General features: G+C 49.6%; 1 protein-coding gene across 1 annotated transcript in view; it reads left to right on the top strand.

Annotated features, from left to right (window-relative positions):
• Positions 1–3,450: 3,450 nt before the first annotated feature.
• LOC147724146 (uncharacterized) overlaps positions 3,451–20,781 on the top strand; it is a 37,309-nt gene continuing 19,978 nt past the window's right edge. Inside the window, exons 1-2 of the mRNA XM_086917995.1 lie at positions 3,451–4,525; positions 5,277–6,329. Of these exons, the coding sequence (XP_086774121.1) occupies positions 4,216–4,525; positions 5,277–6,329 (1,363 nt within the window). The 5' untranslated portion in view covers positions 3,451–4,215. The remainder of the gene's footprint in view (positions 4,526–5,276; positions 6,330–20,781) is intronic.

Genomic DNA, 20,781 nt, shown 5'->3' with positions numbered 1-20,781 from the left:
CCCAATAGCTACACACAGAGGGCAGGCCTCTCCAGTGACAATACCCAAGTGACAATAATGTGGATACAATGATTAAACGAGTGACATGCGCAGACATGGAGCTACAAGAGCCACAAATCTAATGTGACTTAACATGTCTGTCATACCCATCTGCCGTACCTGCCAGACCTCAATGCATCATGTACATTGTGAAGGCATTCATCAACACAATGATCACAATAGCAGGGACACTTCTGGTTGTGTGCATGATCAGTTCTGAATGCACAAGTAGGGTGACCAACTGGCATTGGTCCAAATTCAGGACGGTGAGTGTAAAAATTCAGGACAAAGGGTCAAAATTCAGGACACAAATTCAGGATAGGAGGTCAAAATTCAGGACTAAACTTCAGGACAATAGGTACGTTTTACAGACACATCAGAGGTCGCGCAATAGTATATAAGTAAGCCCAGCCATTTCCAAACATATTCAACCATTTGCAAACCTACCCATCATGTATCCTTCCATCTATCATTTCACTCATCCATCCCCTCATCCATCCTTTCACTCATCCTCCATTATCCATCCATCCACCCTTTCACCCTATCCATCTGTACACTTATCCATCCACTCTTCATCCCATCCATCCATTCACTCACCTATTCAGCCATTTACCCTTTCACCAATCCAGCCATCCTTTCACTTACTAATCCTTCCACCCATCCACTCTTTTAGTCATCCATCCATCCTCCCTTTCTCTCTCCATCGACCCTTTCACTTAGCCTTCCATCCATCCATCCAACTACCCATCCATCCATCCATCTACTCATCCACTCATGAATCCATCCATTGCCCCTATCACTCATCCATCTATCATTTCACTCCTTCACACATCTATTCATCCTTTTGTCCATCTACCTTCCCTTTCACTCACTCATCCATCCTTACACCCACCCTTTCACTCATATGTCCATTCATTCACCCTTGCACTTATCAATACATCAATACATCCATCATTTCACTCATCCACCTACCCCCCATCATCCACCCACCCACTCATCCATCCTTTCACCCACCCACTCATCATCCATCCATTCTCTCATCATCCATCCATACATCCTTTCACCCACCCCCTCATCATCCATCCATCCATCCTTCCCCTCATCATCCATCCATCTATCCTCTCTCATTATCCATTTAGTCAATCTTTCATTCATCCATTCACCCTTTCACTAATTCATCCAGCCATTCACACATCCCTTCACTTACTTACTCGCCCACCTTTCAATATTAATTTTGAGCTGAGCCCTTTTGAGAAGAGGCCCATCAAGAACTTCACCCTCGCTGCAGGGGCCGTTCCAGGACTGGTACAGAAGCCACCCAGGGCAGAGACAGGATCCACCACAGGGGGGGACAAGAGCCATCACAGGAGGGGGTGGACTGGAGCCACAACATGGGGGACAGGAGCAGGAGTCATCACAGGAGAGGGAACGTGATCCACCAGGGTGGGCACAGGGGTGGGCATGCAGTATTCTAGTATCATCTTGGGCTCCTTGCCCCCTCCTGCACAAGCTCCAAAATGCCATCCCCCACTGGGATATACAGTACTCACAGGAGATACTCTAAGAGAACTGATTGTCCTCCATACTTTGTTAATCAGTGTGGGTGCGATTGTGCCATTTCTTCATTGTATTACGTTATGCATGTTTGAAGAACCGAGGTTTGCTTACAAATTAGTGGCAGTAAGTAAGCTCGGTGAAGAGAAGCAGGTGCTGCCTCGGTGTAATCAGGGGTGTAAACTGGCCGAGTCTCGGATGTTTGGGGCCCTGGGTAGAAATGGAATGTGCGAGCCCCCCTCTAAATAGCAGATACAAGACGCATTCAGGGCTGTTTGCATGTGAATGGATGCCCCCTGCTCCTGAACCTGCGCCCCTCCCTCTGTCACCTTCAAGCACCTCTTAACAGCTCATCAAGGGCTGGAGGTGTGAGGGTTGCCATCCCGCTGTGCCTCTACAGTGCTGCTGGGGGTCTGAGCTTTCATGCAGCATCGGAGTCAAGAAGGGAGGTGGGGGAAAGCTGTGCCCGGTTAAAATTACGGACAAATGGCGTCCGTTAAAGAATCCTTCACGGACAACGGACAGACAGCCAAAATTGCGGACTGTCCGTGAAATTTACGGACGGTTGGTCACCCTATGCACAAGTCAGGTACGATACAATGCAGTGCCACCAGCCTGGTCAAGGTCTGCACTGACCAACAACACATTAAACCTCACTACATCTATGTAGAGCACCTGACGTCTGTCAATTATCAGCACCCATCAAAAGCCTTACTAAAATGGCACAAACACATGCTAAAGTGGCTCAGACTGAACGTGCGTCCTCCTGTGGATGCAATGGCTCTGTGGCATCGTGTGTACAATGATGTGCCCTACACCATGTAGCTGCATGGCACTTATACATTGTCCATGATTGACATACACAGCAATGTGTACGAAAATGCCAGAACCTAGCGCCAGTCCCTGGCGGTGTGACCCCAGCACCACCATCTACCCAGCCAAGGTAGCCATTGGCACATGGACTGGTGTCCATGCCGCTGGCTAGGCTCCGCCGCATCAGTCGCGGTACCTACCGCCGGTCCCCGGCGGAGCGTCACCGCCATGGTGCATTGCATACAGCCAATGGCATGGGTGTTCAATGTGGCATGATGCAGATTTGAATAATGCGGAAGCGGCGCGCCGCCGCCGCGGAGCCGGTCATTGGATGCTTTTGAATGATGCACCATCGCGGTAGCGCACCCCGGACACCCGCGGTGCGTCACCGCCATGGTGCATTGCATACAGCCAATGGCATGGGCGTTCAATGTGGCATGATGCAGATTTGAATAATGCGGAAGCGGCGCGCCGCCGCCGCGGAGCCGGTCATTGGATGCTTTTGAATGATGCACCATCGCGGTAGCGCACCCCGGACACCCGCGGTGCGTCACCGCCATGGTGCATTGCATACAGCCAATGGCATGGGTGTTCAATGTGGCATGATGCAGATTTGAATAATGCGGAAGCGGCGCGCCGCCGCCGCGGAGCCGGTCATTGGATGCTTATGAATAAGGCTGACCCAGACAACCAATTGTAGCACCTTATCAGCTTCCTAACGACCCCATGGGCCTATAAATCTGTGGGAGTGAGCCACACATTCCCACTGCTCACAGAGCCTGCTGCCTGGGACCCTCTCCTGCTGCTGCCTGGGACCCTCTCCTGCTGCTGCCTGGGACCCTCTCCTGCTGCTGCCTGAGACCCTCTCCTGCTGCTGCCTGGGACCCTCTCCTGCTGCTGCCTGAGACCCTCTCCTGCTGCTGCCTGGGACCCTCTCCTGCTGCTGCCTGGGACCCTCTCCTGCTGCTGCCTGGGACCCTCTCCTGCTGCTCACAGAGCCTGCTGCCTGGGACACCTCACAACTCACTTCTGCCACAGGTCTGCCATATCCACAGGGATGTCAAGAACAGATAAGATCCGTGCCAGTCCATTCACGAGTGAGGAGCTGGATGTCCTTGTGAACGAGGTGCTGGCACAGTACCCACGGCTGTTTGGTGGCCCCAATGTCGTGGTAAGTCACCATGTAGGGAGCTGTAGGGCAGGGTGGTGTCAGACGTGTATTCATGATGCAGCTGTATGTTATTTTGGATGTGTGGTGCTGACAAACACTGACAGACAAGATGTTTGCAGGTGGTGGGAGTGTGTGTTTTGCATTATGACTCTGTCCTAGGCCAATACTTGTATGTGTGAGTGGGATGTGCTACTTTTTGGGGCAGACATGACCAACGGTTGTTTGCCTTGTAGCTGGTTGGACAGTGTCCGCTTGTGATGTAATTTCAGGGTGCCCCTGTAGTCATAGTCAGTGTGCCCCACAGAGTAGGTTCAGTGGCTGCCCTTCCAAAGTTTGTCCATCAGCCAACTTACATGCTACAGTTGCTGCACACTGATTAGTGGATATGCCACATCAATGCCCTGTACAATTTATGATTTATACAGTGCTGTCGATGCATTTGTGTTGAATCATCATTCTTCAGTGTGATAATCATGGAGACTACGAAGCTCAATGTGTGCATGCATTCACTAATGTTTATGCCATGCAGAGTGGCCTTGTGAGGGTACCCCCAGTTCTGGAGGGAGGGGGGTCACTGTGCGTCCTGATTCAGTGTCTGGCTGCTGTACTGATAGATGCTGACATATGACAATGTGTAAATGTTCATTAGTCCTTCTTTACTCTCATACCTGCAGCTCAAAGTACACCAACGTAAGGCTGTCTGGAGGGCCATAGCAGCAAAGGTGCGAGCCCTGGGGGTATCAAACAGACGACACACACACTGTCACAAGAGGTGGGACGACATCAGCCGGCTGGCTAAGCAAGTGGCAGAGATGAAGTTGGGGATGGTACCACGCACAGGGCGTGTGGCACGCCGCACCATGACTCCGCTGATGGCACGCATACTGGCAGTGACCTATCCAGACCTGGATGCACGTCTGAAGGGGCTTCAGCAGCAAGACAGCGATGGTGAGTATCCGGGGAGGGAGAGTTTGTCTGGGAGTGGATGCATGTGTAGAGTGCCTGTGTCTGCGGTGACACATGTGATGTGCGTGTGCTGCCATGCTGTGATATGTGATGTGAGTGGCAACTGTGATGTGTGTCTGTATGAGGCATTGGCCCACCATGGCCTTACTCTGCATCTCCTGGCTGCAGTTTTCAGTCCTTGACATATATTTTGTTGTCCACATGGTCACTCTTCTTTGTGATGGTGGGTGTAGTCCCTATTATGCTGTACAGCTGTGTCCACTTAATGAGTGTTACACCATGTCAGTGTACTTTGCATGCACCTGCATGGTAGTGGCCCACACATCTGACAACAATGTGAACCCACATTGGCACATGGTGATTGTAATGGCCTATTTGACAATGTGGCATGTGTAGACAAAACAGGTGTGTGTATTCCCCTCTGGATCCCTTTAGGCTCTGGAAGTGGTGATGTTAGTTGTGGCTACATCATGTCCGTGGGGCAGGTCCATGTGGGCTAGGGGAACACCATCCATGGGCAGGGTGTAGTGCTGTGTGTCATCGACATTGGTCCACTCCTGCCTGTTTGTCCGCATGACAGGCTCAGTTGTGGTGTAACTGGTGTGTAGCAGCACAATGATTTGAGGGTGTGATGGTTACCATGTAGCTCTAGGCCTCTCATGTGCTGCATTGCTCTGATATCGTGTGACCAGACTATGACACTTATACAACCATGTTTCTGTCACTAATGCAGATTCGGAAGACACCACGGCGGAACATGATCCTGAAAGTGGTGGGGAGACCAGCACGACAGCGGCAGCAGAGCAGGGTGAGACGGAGCAAAGTGACACTGACCACACCAGCGCTACTGAGGGTGACAGGAGTATGCATGAGGAATCTGTGGCTGAGACACAGAGTACCACTTCATCTGATGGCAGGGGGGATGAGTCCCTGTTAGCAGCCACAGGGGATGGGGACTCTGCTGCTGCATCTGACTACCAACGGCCACTGCCCACCCTCCCATCCACTTCCTCTGGGGCTGGCCGTATCCGTGTCACTAAGAGGGGACGTGTGACATTCACACATGGCACCGCAGCACCTGCACCTGTCCCCCCTGCTGCCCTCAGTGCAGAGTGCGTAGAGCTCCTGCGGCAACTTTGCGTGGGCCAGACCGCCCTGCTGAATGCCTTCAGTGCCCACGATTACAAAATAGGGCAGGTTCTGGCATTCATGGAGGGCATACACTCTGACGTGGGTGGCCTACATCGTACACTCCTGTCATTGTCAGGTACAGTGACGTCAGCCCTCCAACATGCCCCCTTTGCAACTCAGGTGCCTGTGACGTCCACCCAGTCAGTGGCCACATCAGATGACAGTGAGCACTTGGGACATACATCAAGTAAACGTTACAACACTAGGAGCACAGCTCAGACCCAAAGCAAACAATCCCGTCCACAGACTCCATCCCCAAAGAAGGGCAGGGACCCCCCAATATGCACAGACCAGGTGGAGTCACAGAAGAGCAAGGCCAGAACAACATTGTGTCAGACATCAGGCTCACATGCTGCTGAGCCATCACCAGATATTGACTCTGCTATGCCCACAGAGGATGTGTGGGATGTCATGACTACACCTGGGGTGAACACAGGGACACACCCACCTACCACATCAACCCCAGAACAAAGTACATCGAGGCAGGTGGAGGGAAGCCCTGCTGTGACCAGCCCAGTCATTGTGGCAAAGAAGGGCAGTGTAGTGGCCATCCCTGGCAAGAAGGGACAGGAGGGCAGTGTAGTGGCCATCCCTGGCAAGAAGGGACAGGAGGGCAGGGTAGTGGCCATCCCTGGCAAGAAGGGGCAGGAGGGCAGTGTAATTGCCATCCCTGGGGTAAGTGGGAAGGTGGTCACTGTGGGGGGTACACCTTCCAGAGAGGCTAAAGTGGCCCGGAGGCGTAGCCAGCACAAGCGTACTGCAGGATCAAGCACTTCTCCAGAGGGAGTGGCAGTGTCTGCCCCTGAAGTGGAACAGTTGGGGGGTGTGCAGGTGGTGTCAACGCCACTTCCCATCAACCCCATGACAGGGAAGCAAATTCATATTCCTAAGAAGTGGAAGGGCACCCCTCCAACCTCTCCCACCCACACTGTGTCAAGGGCGTGCATGACTCCACCTCCACGTGCCACGGTGCCACCTGGTCCGCACAGCCCTCCACCTTGCAGGCCCTCTGTTATAGCCACACCACATGTCCCTCTGTCACACCAGTCAAGTCGACCTGCAGTCCCTGACACACAGCCAGGTTCCACTCCACATGACAGCCAGGAGTGAGTTGTCAACACCCTCAGACGCCTGTGCCACACATAGGTGTGCTACAGTACACCATTGTTAGCGATGTGGGTGTGTTCCAGGGCCTGTTGCTCTGATGTGCTCTCCCCTGCCAAGGACTCTGGGCCTGTTGCTCTGATGTGCTCTCCCCTGCCAAGGACACTGGGCCTGTTGCTCTGATGTGCTGTACCCTGCCCTGCCCAGGACACTGGGCCTGTTGCTCTGATGTGCTGTACCCTGCCCTGCCAAGGACACTGGGCCTGTTGCTCTGATGTGCTGTACCCTGCCCTGCCCAGGACACTGGGCCTGTTGCTCTGATGTGCTCTCCCCTGCCCAGGACACTGGGCCTGTTGCTCTGATGTGCTGTACCCTGCCCTGCCAAGGACACTGGGCCTGTTGCTCTGATGTGCTGTACCCTGCCCTGCCCAGGACACTGGGCCTGTTGCTCTGATGTGCTCTCCCCTGCCAAGGACTCTGGGCCTGTTGCTCTGATGTGCTGTACCCTGCCCTGCCAAGGACACTGGGCCTGTTGCTCTGATGTGCTCTCCCCTGCCAAGGACTCTGGGCCTGTTGCTCTGATGTGCTGTACCCTGCCCTGCCAAGGACACTGGGCCTGTTGCTCTGATGTGCTGTACCCTGCCCTGCCAAGGAGACTGGGCCTGTTGCTCTGATGTGCTCTCCCCTGCCAAGGACTCTGGGCCTGTTGCTCTGATGTGCTGTACCCTGCCCTGCCAAGGACACTGGGCCTGTTGCTCTGATGTGCTCTCCCCTGCCAAGGACTCTGGGCCTGTTGCTCTGATGTGCTGTACCCTGCCCTGCCAAGGACACTGGGCCTGTTGCTCTGATGTGCTGTACCCTGCCCTGCCAAGGAGACTGGGCCTGTTGCTCTGATGTGCTCTCCCCTGCCAAGGACTCTGGGCCTGTTGCTCTGATGTGCTGTACCCTGCCCTGCCAAGGACACTGGGCCTGTTGCTCTGATGTGCTCTCCCCTGCCAAGGACTCTGGGCCTGTTGCTCTGATGTGCTGTACCCTGCCCTGCCAAGGACACTGGGCCTGTTGCTCTGATGTGCTGTACCCTGCCCTGCCAAGGACACTGGGCCTGTTGCTCTGATGTGCTGTACCCTGCCCTGCCAAGGAGACTGGGCCTGTTGCTCTGATGTGCTCTCCCCTGCCAAGGACTCTGGGCCTGTTGCTCTGATGTGCTGTACCCTGCCCTGCCAAGGACACTGGGCCTGTTGCTCTGATGTGCTCTCCCCTGCCAAGGACTCTGGGCCTGTTGCTCTGATGTGCTGTACCCTGCCCTGCCAAGGACACTGGGCCTGTTGCTCTGATGTGCTGTACCCTGCCCTGCCAAGGAGACTGGGCCTGTTGCTCTGATGTGCTCTCCCCTGCCAAGGACTCTGGGCCTGTTGCTCTGATGTGCTGTACCCTGCCCTGCCAAGGACACTGGGCCTGTTGCTCTGATGTGCTCTCCCCTGCCAAGGACTCTGGGCCTGTTGCTCTGATGTGCTGTACCCTGCCCTGCCAAGGACACTGGGCCTGTTGCTCTGATGTGCTGTACCCTGCCCTGCCAAGGAGACTGGGCCTGTTGCTCTGATGTGCTCTCCCCTGCCAAGGACTCTGGGCCTGTTGCTCTGATGTGCTGTACCCTGCCCTGCCAAGGACACTGGGCCTGTTGCTCTGATGTGCTCTCCCCTGCCAAGGACTCTGGGCCTGTTGCTCTGATGTGCTGTACCCTGCCCTGCCAAGGACACTGGGCCTGTTGCTCTGATGTGCTGTACCCTGCCCTGCCAAGGACACTGGGCCTGTTGCTCTGATGTGCTGTACCCTGCCCTGCCAAGGAGACTGGGCCTGTTGCTCTGATGTGCTCTCCCCTGCCAAGGACTCTGGGCCTGTTGCTCTGATGTGCTGTACCCTGCCCTGCCAAGGACACTGGGCCTGTTGCTCTGATGTGCTCTCCCCTGCCAAGGACTCTGGGCCTGTTGCTCTGATGTGCTGTACCCTGCCCTGCCAAGGACACTGGGCCTGTTGCTCTGATGTGCTGTACCCTGCCCTGCCAAGGAGACTGGGCCTGTTGCTCTGATGTGCTCTCCCCTGCCAAGGACTCTGGGCCTGTTGCTCTGATGTGCTGTACCCTGCCCTGCCAAGGACACTGGGCCTGTTGCTCTGATGTGCTCTCCCCTGCCAAGGACTCTGGGCCTGTTGCTCTGATGTGCTGTACCCTGCCCTGCCAAGGACACTGGGCCTGTTGCTCTGATGTGCTGTACCCTGCCCTGCCAAGGAGACTGGGCCTGTTGCTCTGATGTGCTCTCCCCTGCCAAGGACTCTGGGCCTGTTGCTCTGATGTGCTGTACCCTGCCCTGCCAAGGACACTGGGCCTGTTGCTCTGATGTGCTCTCCCCTGCCAAGGACTCTGGGCCTGTTGCTCTGATGTGCTGTACCCTGCCCTGCCAAGGACACTGGGCCTGTTGCTCTGATGTGCTGTACCCTGCCCTGCCAAGGACACTGGGCCTGTTGCTCTGATGTGCTGTACCCTGCCCTGCCAAGGAGACTGGGCCTGTTGCTCTGATGTGCTCTCCCCTGCCAAGGACTCTGGGCCTGTTGCTCTGATGTGCTGTACCCTGCCCTGCCAAGGACACTGGGCCTGTTGCTCTGATGTGCTCTCCCCTGCCAAGGACTCTGGGCCTGTTGCTCTGATGTGCTGTACCCTGCCCTGCCAAGGACACTGGGCCTGTTGCTCTGATGTGCTGTACCCTGCCCTGCCAAGGACACTGGGCCTGTTGCTCTGATGTGCTGTACCCTGCCCTGCCAAGGAGACTGGGCCTGTTGCTCTGATGTGCTCTCCCCTGCCAAGGACTCTGGGCCTGTTGCTCTGATGTGCTGTACCCTGCCCTGCCAAGGACTTTGCACTTCCCGATTGTGATTCACCAGTGCATAGTCTATGGCATTTGCACATGATTTTGAGAGTTGCTGTTGTCTACTTATGTTGTGTAGCTACATCTGTGCAATATGTGAATAAATACAGTACATTATGGTGTGTTTTCTCTGTCTCCTTACTGATTAAAGTCATTTTCTTGTTTGACTGAGTTCCATGGTCTATTTTGTACATCACCATTGCAAGGTTGTATGTGGCCATATGATTTTTAGACAGGGGGACAGGTTCTTCAGTCCATTGTGGCCCTGCTGATGTTGTACTCTGTGATGGTTATTTGGCAGGCCATGCAGTTTTCGTGTGGGTGAATTGCTATTGCTGCATACACTGTTCACAGGTCACCTTGGGGGACACTGGCAGCACAGGGTGTGCAGCTGTGCTGTGGTGTAGTAGATGTTTATGATGTGATGAGGTGTGTGTTTCCCATTCTGTGTGCCCTGGCGTGTATGTGTATGGTCGTCTTGTGTTGGCCCTTGGTCCTGGTGGCATGGCTTACATGGCATGTGTGTGGAGAGGTGTGCAGTGTGAAGGGTGTTAGTTTGTAGTGTATGTATGTGTGCCCCTGTATGGTGTGAGACACACATGTGTCAGGCAGGAGTATTATGCCTGTTGTATGTTTTGTCTTGCCCTGTGTGGATGTTTGTATTCAATTGTGTGGGCTGTGGGGAGTGCACTGGTGTTGTGTGTCCGTTGTCAGGCAATCCTGCTGTGCCTTTGTCCCTGGTTGTGTGTCGCAGTGTGTGTGTATTGTGCTTGTTGTTACAGTGCTTGTTGATGTGCAAGGGGGTGCACGGGATTGGCACCTGGCCTGTGACTACTTCGGGTGGTGTGCAGTGTTGGTCGGGGTGGTGTGTCGCTGTGATGTTTGGAATGTGTCCATGCCTTGCTGTTGCCCTGCCTTCTGCATTGTGCGCATGTGTTGACCGCGGCGGTGACGTGACCGTGACGTTGCTGCAGGTTGGCCGACGTTGTGTGTTCCGGATGCCGTGGGGTGCCTTGTTCTGAGGTGGGTGATGTGTGTGTGCCCATGTGGATGTGTTGTGCCCCCCAGCAGGATGCCAGTGTTGTGCTTGGGACCTGTGTCGGCATGTGTGTTGTGTGGTGTATATGTGTAGTGACGTACCTGCGGCGGCGTCCGCGGCGGCCCATCTGGCGATAGTGTTGCAGCAGGTACATGACCGGATGCATGTGGAGGGCTGGGTCCATGGGGTTCATGTCGGATCTCGGCGTGCGTGCTCCGCTGTAGACTTTCCGCCTGCTAGAGCTGTGCGGTGTCTCCGGTGCGGTGCGTCAGCTTGTTTGGCCCATCCTAATATGTCGAGCGGGGCGGACGTCATCGACCGCGGCGGAGGGTCTCGATTGGCTGCAGCCGCCGCGGTGGCGGGCGCACCTTGATGGCGGAGCGAGGCGCTCCGCGGCGGACGGGAAATGACCTGTGTTTACATATCCTAATGTGGCGGACGTGATTTCCACTGCTAGCGGGCGGAAAAAGCTGTTTTTCCGCCCCGCCATCGTTTCGGTAGTGCCACCGCCCGCTATCCTAATGGACCCCATAGTATTCTGGAGCTTCCCATTTCAAGTCCTGATGAAAACCTTGGACCATATGGCCACTTTGACCTAGGGCTGAAACATGACGACTTTTATGCATAGGGTGTCGGACCATTATCTCCGTAAAGACACACTGAGCATCATTTTAATCATACCAGAAAAAACACAAATATTGGGATGCCTAGGTGTTTCTAGGTATTTTCATCCTAAGACCACAGCAGGAGAATAATCCTCTGTGCTCACTGGAAAATTGTTGAACCCGTCCTGGTTTTTGGGGATGAGGATGAGCCTTGATATAAAGCATGACATCAATACCAAAAAAACACTATGTTGGTTGTTAAAAATGGCGTGGGTTTAGCTTCACTCAATCTACACTGGTTTGCCTGCAGTATTTACAGGAAGAACAGTTAACTGTATAGGATACAGAGTTGTGGAGGCTATACTGCTACCTCTCACCGTCCCTAGAAAATCAGATCTCCATCCAGAGCTTTTCATTTGGTGTTAAAAGACTGTTTTTATATGCATTGGGGAAGAGGAGGTGGAGCTTGTGATCCATCTTCTTGGACGCCAATTAAAGGATTCCCTTTGTGATAGGAGAATATTTGTTGATACTCTTCCTAGGGACCTCATAGGGTACTATGGTTCCTTTCTCCCACACTGCATTAGGTGAGCTGCTGATTTCGCCCTGGTGCAGGATGATTCTTGCCATCTGTCTGTGGAGGAACATTAATAGGTTCTAATGCTCTGCTGGGAGAGAATGAAGGGCCTGCTTCTTTAGGCGGATGTGCACTGACCCACCTCATATGTTATCCTGTGTTAGACTGAGGTACAGGGTTTTTATGGACCCGGCGGTGCCAGGGAGAACACCCGAAGACCTCGAGTACTTCCTGTTTCAGACTACAGAAACACAGAGTCTTGTAGGTGAAGTCAAAGATCGTATTTATTGGCTGCAACCAGTAACAGGTATCCTAGAAGTACAACAGCATGTATGTTCTCAGGAGACTGCTCGTTTTTACAGAACCAGTCTTCTCTTTTTATACTAAATAATAAGCTTCAGGCAAACATTCCTTGTTTTACAGTCAACCATACAAACAGTTTTACTACAAAGAAAAAGCAGAGTCATGATGACAAGCCCACATTTCAGTTTGTCCAGTTCGTGATAAATTACTCGGCAAGGCCCAGAACTTTCATCAGATATCGACAGACCCCTAATAAAATCGGGCACCTCCTCCTTGTAAAACAGATCATAAAGAAGAAACAGGGACAGGTGTGTGTGAGATTAGACATAGCTCGTGTGCGATGAAGGGTTTATGACATGTTGCACCTTGATAGTAATCTCGTTCGGCCACTGGGCAAGGAACTGCCCGAACAGGTTTGGCTTGAGGCAGTGGAGTCAGCTCGCCCAGGTCACAGAGGAGTCAGCAAAGGTGAACGTGTCCTTTCAGATCGAATTCGGCCTTAGTCATTCGACTATGTAAGGGCAATCACAAAATGGATGCCGCTCACAAAATGGAACCCGAGGGTTCAAGACGAAAACTACGATTTCAGGGTGATTTCGTCACTCGATCATGACGGAAATGCTTAGGTATAGTATTTAAACCATTTCCGGTCTGCTAGTACCAAAATCGTCATGGTACGATGATATTTATGACACGAGTGCAGAGCTTCGGTACCACACAATAGCGGAGTCCAGAATTTTCAAGTACCACAGACCTTCCTTTTGCCCTTATATAGGCAATAACCCATACTCATGCTAATCTGAGTCCAGGTCTGTATTCTTGAAGTCATTGGGATGTTGCTGTAACATCATGCTATTACTTAGTTCGTCTCTTGATACAGGTTTCCTTACACATGATGTAGCACAGAGGCCACATATTGTAGGAGCACACTGCACACACAGACAGAACAGGAAAAGGATGGCTAGGATCATCCCAATGACTATCAGAATCTTCCATCCCCAGGCAGATATCAGTTCCCAGAACCACCCCATTAAGGACCAGTCTCCTTCATCCACGTGAATGGACTCAGAGATCTTATGCAATTTGGAGATGTCCTGGTATACTGTCGGAGTGTTATCAGGGATGAAAATACAGCAACTCGATTGGATCACTTTACATACCCCACCACGGTCTGCAAGTATGACATCTAACGCGACCCTGTTTTGAAGAGTCATAAGGCGATCCGACTGGAGCTCAGCAGTCAAATTACTAAGGGCACCGGCAGTTTCAACTACAGTGGATTCAACCACCCTTGTCAATTGCCTTATGTTCCTGCTGTTCACCATAGGCCCCCAAAACGGCAGAAAACCCTTTGCAAAATCTCCGAATTCTTGACCAGCAGTGTCTTCTTTACTGATGACACCTCTAACTATCCTTGTCCTATGGTAATCTGCCTCAGCCGTGTAGGTGGGAGGCAACAGGAACGAGACAAAACATGTGCCCGAGAAGTCAGGGGGCAACCATGTATAGGCTCTATCATGGCAGATGAAATAAGTACCCTTGGCTAAGAATGAAGGGGAATTCCGAGATGCAAACACATACGTTTCCGTGCAGATGCTCTTCCCCAACTGAGCTCTGGGATTTTTGCCATTACCTTGCAGACATAGGTGACCCTGATGGGGTACAATCCAAATAGAGGAGGATCTCTTCGCTCGCTGGTTCTCACTCAAAGCAATTCCATATTTCGTCATATATATTCCATCTAACATAAGCTTGTAACTCATCTTTAGGAATCGTTCTGTATGAGTCAATTGTTCTGCTCATATTTGCAATTCCTACTACCAATGCTTTGTTGCTTGAGTTACCCTTCGTAGAATGTGGGGAATATGGCTCGATGGCGAATATGAACAGTGTTTGAAATGCCCATAATGAACCATTGTAGCTAAATGGTAAGACCAGGTACGGGATACCCTTGCCTGTCGTATGCGGCATAAGACCACACACCCAACAATTAGTTGTGTTTACTACTAATTGGTGTTGGTGTAAGAGCTGAATGAAAGAGTTATTAATAAACTCTAATCTTCTTGAGGACTCATGTTCAGGCAGGGGGTGAAAAGAGTGCGAGGAAACAGTAGGAGGTATGGACTGTGTAGTGGGCGCAAATGAAACTTGAAAAGTGTATAAAACATATCCTATTAAAAACATCATGACACCAAGCAACATAAAGATACAACTTATTAACGATCTCTTCTTTGACATTAATATACACATTTTATCTTTAAAGTTCATTCGTTTGGCAGGTCTCTCCATCTCAGAAAACTCCATCCTCTCTAATTTGCTGCCCGCGGTGGTAGGGTGTTTCCGCTGAAGAGTGCTTCTGTCAGTCCAGGGTAACTCCCTTGGACCAACCAGAACTGTCGACCTAACCGTCTCCAGCTGCACTCCAAAGACTTCGGCAACCGCGACCCTAGCAGCAGAACCGGATGGGGGTTCGAAAAACAAAAATGAGCAAGTTTCTTGGATGAGAGAGCTTCACAATAAAAAGTAAAAAGAAAATATTTATTTATTTGTCCATAGTCATAGTTCTTGGCCTCAAATTATAACGGTTTCTGCCAGGTGCTGTCTGGTCCTGGAATAAGAGTTCAGACTCTGTAGTGTTGAATCGAATTGACGGAGGCACAGCTTCTTGCAAAATGTTGTCGCTCTCCTTTTCAGAAGTTGTTCCTTTTATCCGTGCATCGCTAAAAGGTAGAAAACGAGGCACGGTCTCAGCTTCAGAGTCAGCGATTCCCTCCTGGACCCACCGGTCGTACGGAAGAGGCAGTGGGACCCTCTTACAATGATTGCCGTGCACCCAATGCTTCTTTCCTTCTACTCGAACAGCAGATCTTGTTGAGAGAAGAACTAGATGAGGGCCGGTCCACCGGGGCTGGTCATTCTTTGTTCGCTGGCAATTCTTGACCAGCACATAGGATCCAGGATCGATAGGATGCCCTGGAGCTTCGGAGGCCTGAGGTAGTGTGTCGTGGACCTGTTGGTGTAAAACACGCAATTTAGCCATCAATTCATACAAGTAATCAAGCAGTACAGGGTGTTCTATTTCACTAAACCTGGTGGGCCTTGGCACTCCCCATATGTTGGCCGGGCGGCCGAACACAACTTCATAGGGACTAAGTCCCACTCTAGAGTGAACAGTCATTCTCATTGATAGGAGTGCCAAGGGCAGAGCGTCAGGCCATTTAAGACCTGTGCTTGCTTGAATCTTGGCCAGTTTCAGTTTTGCAGCATGGAATTTTTGCTGAATGCCTAGCCCCTCACACACTCTCTTCATCACTCGACCCACAAATTCACTCCCATTATCACTCCAAACCATTCTAGGCATTCCAAATCTAGGGAAAAACTCTTTGACAAGGGCTTTGGCTGTGGACAAAGCAGTATTGTCCTTCAGGGGGTATGCTTCGACCCATCTTGAAAAGGCACAAACAACAACGAGTACGTATTTCAAATTGTTACACCTTTCCATGTGGATGAAATCTAGCTGCAAAACCTCAAACGGATACGTTGGAGGTGCAAAATGACCAGCTGGAGTTGGGGTTCCCCTACCAGGGTTGTATTTTAGGCACACCTTACAATTCTTGACCACATTCTCTGCACACTTAGGGATTCCAGCATTTTGCCATACTGGAGCTAACAACTTACAAATCCCTTTCACGCTGATATGGGCCATTCCATGAGCCATTGTCACCACTGCAAGCACATACGCATCGGGTAACAACCATCGATGATGCTCTGACAATTCAATCCAACAACCATTCGCATCCAATTTACCCTTCCTTTCTCTCCATTCATTCAACTCTTTCTCTGTGGCTTCAGCTTGAATAGACTTCACACTCTCAATCGTATCTTCGCACATACCAACATCACCAATCCATCTCGCAGGGCCTGCAACATACATTCGACTCATTACATTCCTAGCAGTTTCTTTCGCAACTTCATCCGCAAACGCATTTCCACGAGCAACATCATCCGTAACCTTTTTGTGCGCACTGCATTTCACAATTGCAACCTGTAGCAGCAAGGTCAGTGACTCGAGAAGCTCATTCACCAACTGACCATGCTGGATCTTAGCACCATTCGAAGTCAGGAACCCACGTTCTTTCCACAATCGCCACGCCAAATGCGTATTGACTATCCGTGTACACATTCACTCGTTTTCCTTTCGCCAACACACATGCTCTTGTAAGTGCAATCAACTCTGCTGCTTGCGCTGAATTGTGGGGGATACGTGCAGCTTCAACAATAGTATGCAAAGTCGTCACAGCATATGCCGAAGTCGTATCACCATTCGGCAACTTGAAACACGAACCGTCAACCCACAAAGTACCATCACACTCTGGAAGAGGAGTGTCTCTAAGTTCTATCCTCCCTTTCGTCTCTTCCTCTGTTCTCAGAAAACAGTCATGCTGATCTTCACTATCACCATCTGTGTCAGCTAAAATCGGCAACAATGTGGCTGGGTTTAGTGTATTGCACCTCTTTATGTGCACATGACTTGCCAACAGTGTCAGCTCATACCCTGACAATCGAGCACTAGTTAAGTGCTGTGTCTTTGTTCTGTTTAACAAAATGTCCACTGCATGCGGGACCATTACAATTAGCATGTTATTCATTACTAACCCAGCAGACTGTCGAATAGAGACAGCTGCTGCCGCAGTGGCTCTCAAACAAATTGGCAACGCCTTAGCTACCGGATCTAGAGTCGCCGAAAAATACGCGCATGGACGCTGTTTGTCCCCAAAAGATTGTGTCAGAACTGACAATGCGCAACCTTCTTTCTCATGGACATATAATGTAAAAGGCTTACTGTAGTCGGGGGTACCCAACACAGGAGCCGAACACAATGCATCACGCAATTTGGAAAAACTTTTCTGACACTCTTCAGACCACGGAATGGGTTTCGGTGTATCTTTACAAGTTAATGCCACCAGAGGTTTGGCCAATAAGGAAAAATTCGGTATCCATTGTCTGCAATATGATGTAATGCCCAAGAAAGCACACACTTCTCTCTGTGTCCTCGGGACACTCAATTTCGCAATTGCCTGAATTCTTTCTGGGGTCAGTTTCCTTCCCTCCTTCGATAAGAGGTGACCTAAGTAGGTTACTTCTTGTCGACAATATTGTAACTTCGAAAGAGAAACTTTGTGGCGCAAATCACACAAATGACGCAACAACAACAATGTGGCTTCTTTACAAGCATCCTCAGTATCTGCAACTATTAGCAAATCATTGATGTACTGCATGAGGGTAGCGCCGTCAGGTAGAACAATCATATCAAGCTGTGTTTTTAAAGCCTGACTGAATATTGATGGACTTTCACAGTAGCCCTGAGGAGCGCGCTTGAAGCGGAAGCTTCAGCCTCCCAAATTGAAGCCAAAAATATCCCTGCTCTCCTCGGCAATTGGGATGCTGAAGAAAGCATTCTTCAAGTCAATCACTGAGAACCATGTGGCTGAAGCTGGGATCATAGTCAATAGGACAGTGATATCAGGGACAACAGGGAACTGCGGCACAACAATCTTATTGACCTCCCTAAGATCAATGACAAATCTGTAAACAGGTGGCTGGGAAGGATCAGTACGCTTCAAAACCAGCAGAACAGGACTATTACAGATGTTGCCTCTTGTCTCTTCAATTACACCTTTCTCAATCAAATCATAAATAATCGCTAACAACGCCTTTTCACCTTTACTAGAGATCTTGTATTGAGGAATGCGCTGCATTCTCACATTGGTTTTCAGTGTTACAACATATGGCGCTATTTCCAAGAGACCCACATCATTGGAGCCAGTAGCCCAAAGAATATCCGGAAGAGAAGACAATTCTGTCGGAAGTTTATCCTTCGACAAATATATTGGAGAAACCACTTTCTTACCCAGTGTAAGTTGTACTCCCGAAGGAGAACAATACAACGTCGCATATAATCTTTTCAACAGATCTAAACCCAACAAGTTTTCACCACAAGCTGTTGTAAGAATAAGGGGTGCTTCAAATTCACAAGGTCCAACAGAAAGAGACATAGGACTAGAAATCGGGTTCCTAACCGGGGCGCCAGAAAAACCAACTAAAACATTCATTTCGCCAGACAAAGGTGCGCCAGGGAGTTTTGAGTGCATAATAGAACTCTTTGTAGCACCAGTATCCAACAGAAAAGGCTCTGACACACCTGATGTAATCACCTCAACATAAGGCCCATTCTAATCTACTGGAACTGAAACAACTCCCTCTCTTTGTCCATGGCTGTCCTAGCAATCATCACCTTCCATATTCTGATCTTCTGCATAGTAGTCATCAGCATAGTACTGAGCCGTCCTAGCAAATGCGTTATTCTGCTGGTCAAAACTATTCATGGAACTCTGAGGCGGGAAGGAACGAGCGTTCTTGGGGAAATTTCCATGTCCCCTACCTCTAGGAACTTGTTGAACGCCTCGACCTCTCGCACCAGTAGCACCATTCGTACGCTGTAACAAAACCGGACAACTACTCTTGAAATGACCCTCTTCCCTACAATACGCACACTGATTGGGACCATACAGCAAACGTTGCTGAGAAGACTCGTTTCTTTGCGAGTTCCTCGAATATTGCTGAGGTTGCTGGTAGTCGCGCTGACTATTATTACGAGGTGGATAAGCTTGCTGTAGAAGTACTTTAGTCTTTTTATCCGCTTTCTCTAACTCATCTTTACGCCAATTCTCATAGTACTGGGCCGTGGCTAAAATCTGTGCTGACGAGGAAACAGCCCAAGCACTCTCAGAATCCTTCAACTTATAACATAATTCAGGAAGCAAATTATGTACAAATTTGTCAACAAACAATCTTTGGCCAACCTCCGTAGTCATATCCTGACCACTGTGATCTACAAAAGTCTCCTCGAACCTCGTGAAGAAGTCATACACAGTCTCATCTTTCTTCTGTTTGCATGCAGACAACTTATCCCAATTAACACGCAATTCGGGCATTAAAGTCTTCATATACGTAATAATCCTACCGGGAAGTTCTGCTACTAAAGGCTCAGGTTTAGCACCACCAACTTGTCTAGCATCAGCAGCGGCAATATTTACCCATGTGTCGCCTAACTCTTGATCATGATCCGTATGACGAATCTTTCCACATAAAGGCTGTGGAACAACATTTCCAAACAACATGTCTACATCGGCTAAATTCATGATACAGGAGCCTGCGGTCTGTGATAATTCTTTGTAATATCCTGCAGGATTCTTACGGGGATCAGGCAATGTCTGCTTAAGAGCCAAAACTTCAGCCCGCTTCCATTGGACATGTACCCACACACGCTGAAAATGTGGAAAATGGCGGGAACAACATTGGCGTTCCCTTCCCTCCAAACCCGGGGGACTCCTCTCATGGGATATTGTCTTGCCTTCTTCTTAACCTCAGAGTCAAACAATGACTGGGAAACACCCTCACTCCTAAACGACAGCAATGTTGCAACTGCTTTCTCAACATCGGAACCCACAATTGTGCCCTTCGCAAACTCGAACTGCACACGATACAACTCAGACATATTTCGTTCCAAATTATCTTCCTCTAATTCCTCGCAAAGGAAAACACAAATTTTCTCAAAAACGTATCTCTGCTTCGATGCTTCCCACTGATGAAAGACATCCATAATAGAATCTAGCTCATATCGCACCGGGTCTGTAACCCATTTATGTGCCAAACGATCCAATATCTCTTTTTCTCTAGAGTCAGGCAACTGACTGCGTGACTGTCTACGCTCTGTAGCAGGGGACATACCCAATTGTCCCAACAAAGGAGAAAAGAAACCAGAAACGGCAGCAGTCATTCGCTGTCTGGCAGAAGGAGAAGAGGAGAGAATAAGGGAAGATGGAGAAGAATCCAGAGTCAAAGCAAAAGGAGCATTAGGAACAGACGTAGAAGTAGCAGGCAAAGGCAAAGTTGGCGGCCCCTGAGGAGGCTGCGCCGGTAAACAGTCATAATATTGATTCCAAAATATAGAATGGACATAATATCGAAGTAAAAATATAGAATGGACAAAATATCGAATGGACACAATATAGTGGTTAAAAATATCGAATTTAAGGTAAGTAATATCGATTTTCAAAATATAGAAGTCAAAATATCGAAGTATACAATATAGGCATTATATATATCGATTTTTTAATATTATTAATTTTTTTAAAGTGTTTTGTATGTTAGTATATGTGTGAAAAGTGTATATTATTTTTTGTAATGTATGTTTAATGTATTTTAAGTAATGAATTTTATGTTATTTAATTTTTGCGTAATTTAATTCTGTAGCAGGTTGTGGGTTTATAGGGGAATAGGGTGGGAAGTAATTTAATTGTAATTAATTAAATATTTTTATTTATTTATTGGTATTCATTTTGAATTTATTGTTATTTTTTAATTGGTAATTAATTTTTATTAATTGCCAATTAATTTGTATTAATTGATTAATTGTTAATTATGTTAATTTTCTAAAT

This window comes from Lissotriton vulgaris, chromosome 4_1 (genome assembly GCF_964263255.1).
Source record: "Lissotriton vulgaris chromosome 4_1, aLisVul1.2, whole genome shotgun sequence".
Lineage (NCBI taxonomy): Eukaryota > Metazoa > Chordata > Amphibia > Caudata > Salamandridae > Lissotriton > Lissotriton vulgaris.
Note: the sequence above shows the minus strand (reverse complement) of the source record. Positions and strands in the feature narration are given on the sequence as shown.